This window comes from Eimeria tenella, genomic scaffold (assembly GCF_000499545.2).
Source record: "Eimeria tenella Houghton genomic scaffold, Eth_scaff756, whole genome shotgun sequence".
In the NCBI taxonomy this organism is placed as follows: Eukaryota; Apicomplexa; class Conoidasida; order Eucoccidiorida; family Eimeriidae; genus Eimeria; species Eimeria tenella.
Window position 1 is genome coordinate 1 of NW_013545873.1, and position 5,035 is coordinate 5,035.

Sequence of the window (5,035 nt, forward strand, 5' to 3'; positions counted from 1 at the left end):
TAGCCACCACCTGCACAAACCCTAAACCCTAAACCCTAAACCCTAAATGTAGAATTTCAATTTGGCTTTTGGAGTTTTGAGGAGAAGACTGGTACCCGAAACCACACACGCGACTACACAAACTCGAGATATTCAAGCTTAAACTCTGAATTTCGACCCTAAACCCTAAACCCTAAACCCTAAACCCTGAAGCCTAGATTCTATACCCTAGGTAGGAAACAAGAAACAAGGAACATAGCACCCCAAATGAAACACCCGAAAACCTACACCGTGAACTCGGAGCCTTCTACTCTAAAACCCTAAACCCTAAACCCTAAACCCTAAACCCTAGCAGCGCAGGCATCCCGAAATCTAGAACTCTCACAGCTACATATCCCAGGGCCTACAAGCCTTCTAAACTCTAAAAGTCCCAAACCATCTTAAACCCTCTAAACCCTCTTAGACCTTCTAAACCCTCTTAAACCCTCTAAACCCTCTTAACCCTTTTAAACCCTGTTAAACCCTGACAAAGCTTCCTAAACCACCCTGGACATTAGTAAACCCTCCTAAACCCTTCCAAACCCCCAAACCGCTCCCAAACCGTCTGCGAAACCCCCCAAACCCTCGCAAACCCCCAAACCCTCGCCAAACCCCCAAGCCCCCTCCAAACCCCGTCCAAACCCTCCCAACCCCCCCCAAACCCTCCCAAATCTCTCCAAACCCTCACGAACCCTCCAAACCCTCCGAACCCGGCCAAAACCCTCGGCAACGGCCCAAACCCTCGCGCAAGCGCAACCGCCCGTAAACCCCCAGACCCTAAACCCTAAACCCTAGACCCTAAACCCTCACGGCTTTGTTGGCCTTGCCGCGCATGGCCTCGCAGAGGTTGAGGAGGTTTCGAATGACTTCAACTATAAAAGGCCTTTCTAGGGTTTCGGCCATGGCCCCACTTATCGAGCCAATGCTGTAACACAAACGATTCAAACTCGTCGAGTCCCAGCACTCCCCCTGGAGCGGGGCCTGCAAACACTGCGCACAAACAGCAGCCGCCCCGCGAGGGTTTAGGGTTTAGGGTTTAGGGTTTGGGGTTTGGGCGTTCGCGGTGGGCTGCGCGGCAGCGGCGTTTTGGCGCGCGCGGTTAGGGTCTAGGGTTTGGGGTTTGGGCGGGAGGGGGGAGGGTCTAAGGGGGGCGGGGTGGTTTCTAGGGTTTAGGGTTTAGGGTTTAGGGTTTGGGGTTTGGGGGAGAAGGGGGAGGGTTTGGGGGGGCGGGGGTGTTTGTTGGGATGCGCGGTTAGGGTTTAGGGTTTAGGGTTTGGGGGTCAGGCGTGGGGGTGAGCTACGGAGAAAGGGCGGTGGGGGGAGGCGGCCTGGGGTGGTTTCTAGGGTTTAGGGTTTAGGGTTTAGGGTTTGGGTGTTGGAAGTGTGGTTTTCGGTTTCCATTTTTTTGGTTTTGGAAAATATGAAGCTTCGGGGAGTTTATGAGACAAACTGAGGGTTTAGGGAGTGTGTTGTTCGAGGGTTTAGGGTTTATGAAGAGACAACGAGGGTTTAGGGTTTGCAAAACCCTACCTCTTGGTTCAAAACCCCCAACATCAGCCGCTGCGTCTCCAGCTGCCCCAAATTCGTCAGCAGCACTTGAGTGCAGCGCATTGTGTTGTAAAGTGCAACTTCAGCTAAACAAAAAAATAAAAACAAATAAAAATAAATAAAAGTAACAACTAATTAAAATTAATTAAAATTAATTAAAATCAATTAAAATTAATTAAATAGAACTAAAAAGGATTCAAAATGATCAAAAAAGAACTAAAAATGAATTCAAAAGAATTCACAAGAAGGTTTCTAAGGTTTATTTTATTTCTGAAAGTAAAAAAAACAATTAAAAAATGAAAAAAAGAAAGTTGAAAATTAATTATTTAATTAAATGAAACAAGTAAATTAAATAAATTAAAGAAGTTAAATAAATTAAATAAGTTAAAAAACTAAATAATTAAACAAATTAAATGAATTAAATGAATTAAATGAACTGAAATAAATAAAAGGGTGAGAAAAGAAAAAGATTGAAGATTTTAAATTGGTGGAATTAAAAGAACTAAAAGAATCAAAAAAGCAAAAAGAATTAAAGGAAAATAAAATTGCCAGAATTGCAATTAAAGATAATTCGAAAATAAAACCCGAAGAAGTGGATTTATTTAAATGCAATTAGAAAAACAAAACCATTAAATTAAAACTGGAAATAAAAAAGAAAATAAAACAAAAAAGAAACAAAAAGAAACGGAAAAGAAATTCGAAAGAAATAAAATGAAAGAGAATTAAAAAGAGGTCAAACAAAGCAAAACAGGTAAAAAGAAATGAAAAGAAATAAAAAAGAAATTAAAAATAATTAAAAGAGAAAATAAAAAGAGATAAAAGGAATTAGAGGAAATAAAAAGGAGATAAAAGTAAATAAAAAAGAAGTAAAAAAGGAATAAAAAGGAAACAAAATATTCGAATTAAAGCAGCAAAGCAAATACGCTAATTTAGCGAATAAAACCCCCAGCCAAAAAGCCGCAAAACACCAAACGAATAAAACAAAACAAAACAACTAAACGAATTAAACTAAACCAACTACGCCGAGCAAACAACTAATTAATTAAATTGAAATAAATAAATAAATAATAAATAAATAAATAAGTAAATAATAATCACCAGTGTCGACTTCGTAGTCGCGAGTGACTTCTCCAGTTTCCTGGTCGAACTGTATGTACACCTCCTGAGGCTTCGCCATTCTTTTGATTAAAACTTTTCTTAATTCATTTAAAACATTTCCGTACTTTCTTACTCTCCAAGACAACTCCGCGGGGGTCCAAACCCCCGAAACGGGCGCTGAAACAACACCTAAACCCTAAACCCTAAACCCTAAACCCTAAACCCTAAACCGTGTTTTACGCCCTGGTGAACGAGGGTGCGCGTTAAGCTACCCGGAGTAGTAATTGGGAATTGCTATTTGCAATTATCAAGCCTAATGCAGCCTCGTAAACCCTCATAAACCCTAAAGTCTAAACCCTAGTAAACCCTAAACCCTAGACGTGCAGCGGTGCTCGCCGCCACGGCCTGGGGTTTAGGGTTTAGGGTTTGCAAGAGCCGGCGCAGCGGCGGGAGGGTTTAGCCTTGATGCGGGAGGTAGGGTTTCCTGAAAAGGCCTGCTGGCCCGAGGGTTTAGGGTTTAGGGTTTAGGGTTTAGCGTACAGTACTCTGCAGCGTTTGCCGACAAAAGCAGGGGCCCTTGTGCGCTCATTTCGGCTTGCCTCTTCTGCACACAAACCCAAGATACCAAAACAGCTGAATTAGGGTTTAGGGTTTGGGGGGAGCAGTACAAAGCGCCCTTGCGCCTGCCTGCGGGACCACTAGGGTTTGGGGTTTTCAAGGGTTTGGCGTCGGCTGGGGTTTGGGGTTTAGCGAGCTTGACGGACTGCTAGGGCTAAGGGTTTAGGGTTTAGAGCGTGGAAGGGCCTGCCGGGCCGGAGCGCTAGGGTTTAGGGTTTAGGGTTTAGGGAGTGGGTGGTTGGGGCGCAGGGAGGTCTATCGGTCCGTTTTTTGCGGACCTAGGGTTTAGGGTTTAGGGTTTAGGGTTTCGGAAGTGGGCAGTTGGGGGGCAGGGAGCTCTAGTAGGCCGTTTCTTGGGGACTGAGGGTTTAGGGTTTAGGGTTTAGGGTTTCGGGAGTGGGTGGGTGGGGTGCAGGGGGGTCTATCGGCAGGATTTTTCGAGGGTAGGGTTTCGGGTTTGGGGTTTAGGGTTTGGGGTTTGCCTTGGCCTCCTGCTGGACTTCTTGGAGAAGGGTTTCGGCGAAAGAAAACCAAAAGTCCAAACAAATTTGAAAAGTTTGATCATGAGGAATTTCGCTGATGGCCACGAGGAGTTCCAGGGTGTACAGACACCTCGAGCCTTTCGTCTCCTCGTCCAGCGGCTCCGCGATCGTCTCCCGGTGGTTCTTCAAGAACGCTGCACGCGATCCGCACAAACCCTTTTTTAGGGTTTAGGGTTTGCGCGCCCCAAGCGCAGCAGCGAGGGTTTGGCACGCACAGCGACGCCACAGGAAAAAACGCGCATCGCGGATCACCGCGGAGCGGAAACAGCTAGGGCTTAGGGTTTAGGGTTTACGGGGGTGTAGAACGAGAGCTAGGGTTTAGGGTTTAGGGTTTGGCACGCGATATGATCCAGAGTGGAGCGAGGGCTCATTGTGAGGAGAGCGCCTTGATTCGCTCTTCCTAGCTTTTTGCGTGGGTTAGGGTTTAGGGTTTAGGGTTTAGGGTTTAGGGTTTAGGGTTTGGAGGACCGGTGAGGCAGAGCGCGAGTTGGCAGAAGGTGTTTTCCCAGAAGAGCCGAACTTGCGTGGGCACTTGTGAAGGGTCTGAGGGCGAGTGGGCGGTGGGTGAGGGTTAGGGTTTAGGGTTTAGGGTTTAGGGTTTAGGGTTTGGAGGACCGGTGAGGCAGAGCGCGAGTTGGCAGAAGGTGTTTTCCCAGAAGAGCCGAACTTGCGTGGGCACTTGTGAAGGGTCTGAGGGCGAGTGGGCGGTGGGTGAGGGTTAGGGTTTAGGGTTTAGGGTTTAGGGTTTAGGGTTTGGAGGACCGGTGAGGCAGAGCGCGAGTTGGCAGAAGGTGTTTTCCCAGAAGAGCCGAACTTGCGTGGGCACTTGTGAAGGGTCTGAGGGCGAGTGGGCGGTGGGTGAGGGTTAGGGTTTAGGGTCCGCCTCTAGGGTTTAGGGTTTGGAGGACCGGTGAGGCAGAGCGCGAGTTGGCAGAAGGTGTTTTCCCAGAAGAGCCGAACTTGCGTGGGCACTTGTGAAGGGTCTGAGGGCGAGTGGGCGGTGGGTGAGGGTTAGGGTTTAGGGTTTAGGGTTTAGGGTTTAGGGTTTGGAGGACCGGTGAGGCAGAGCGCGAGTTGGCAGAAGGTGTTTTCCCAGAAGAGCCGAACTTGCGTGGGCACTTGTGAAGGGTCTGAGGGCGAGTGGGCGGTGGGTGAGGGTTAGGGTTTAGGGTTTAGGGTTTAGGGTTTAGGGTTTGGAGGACCGGTGAGGC

General features: G+C 47.4%; 2 protein-coding genes across 2 annotated transcripts; both read right to left on the reverse strand.

The window, feature by feature from the left end:
- Positions 1–1,527: 1,527 nt before the first annotated feature.
- Positions 1,528–2,743, reverse strand: ETH_00010130 (uncharacterized protein; the record flags this gene model as incomplete). Its single annotated transcript, XM_013380611.1, has 2 exons — positions 1,528–1,652; positions 2,665–2,743. 2 exons carry the CDS (start codon positions 2,741–2,743, stop codon positions 1,528–1,530), a joined length of 204 nt encoding a protein of 67 aa, XP_013236065.1.
- A 1,003-nt stretch (positions 2,744–3,746) lies between these two features.
- On the reverse strand, positions 3,747–3,958 carry ETH_00010135 (uncharacterized protein; the record flags this gene model as incomplete). The annotated part of the gene is made up of 1 exon (XM_013380612.1): positions 3,747–3,958. A coding segment is annotated over one exon (212 nt), but the record flags the coding sequence as incomplete, so codon positions are not given.
- Between the last annotated feature and the right edge of the window lie 1,077 nt (positions 3,959–5,035).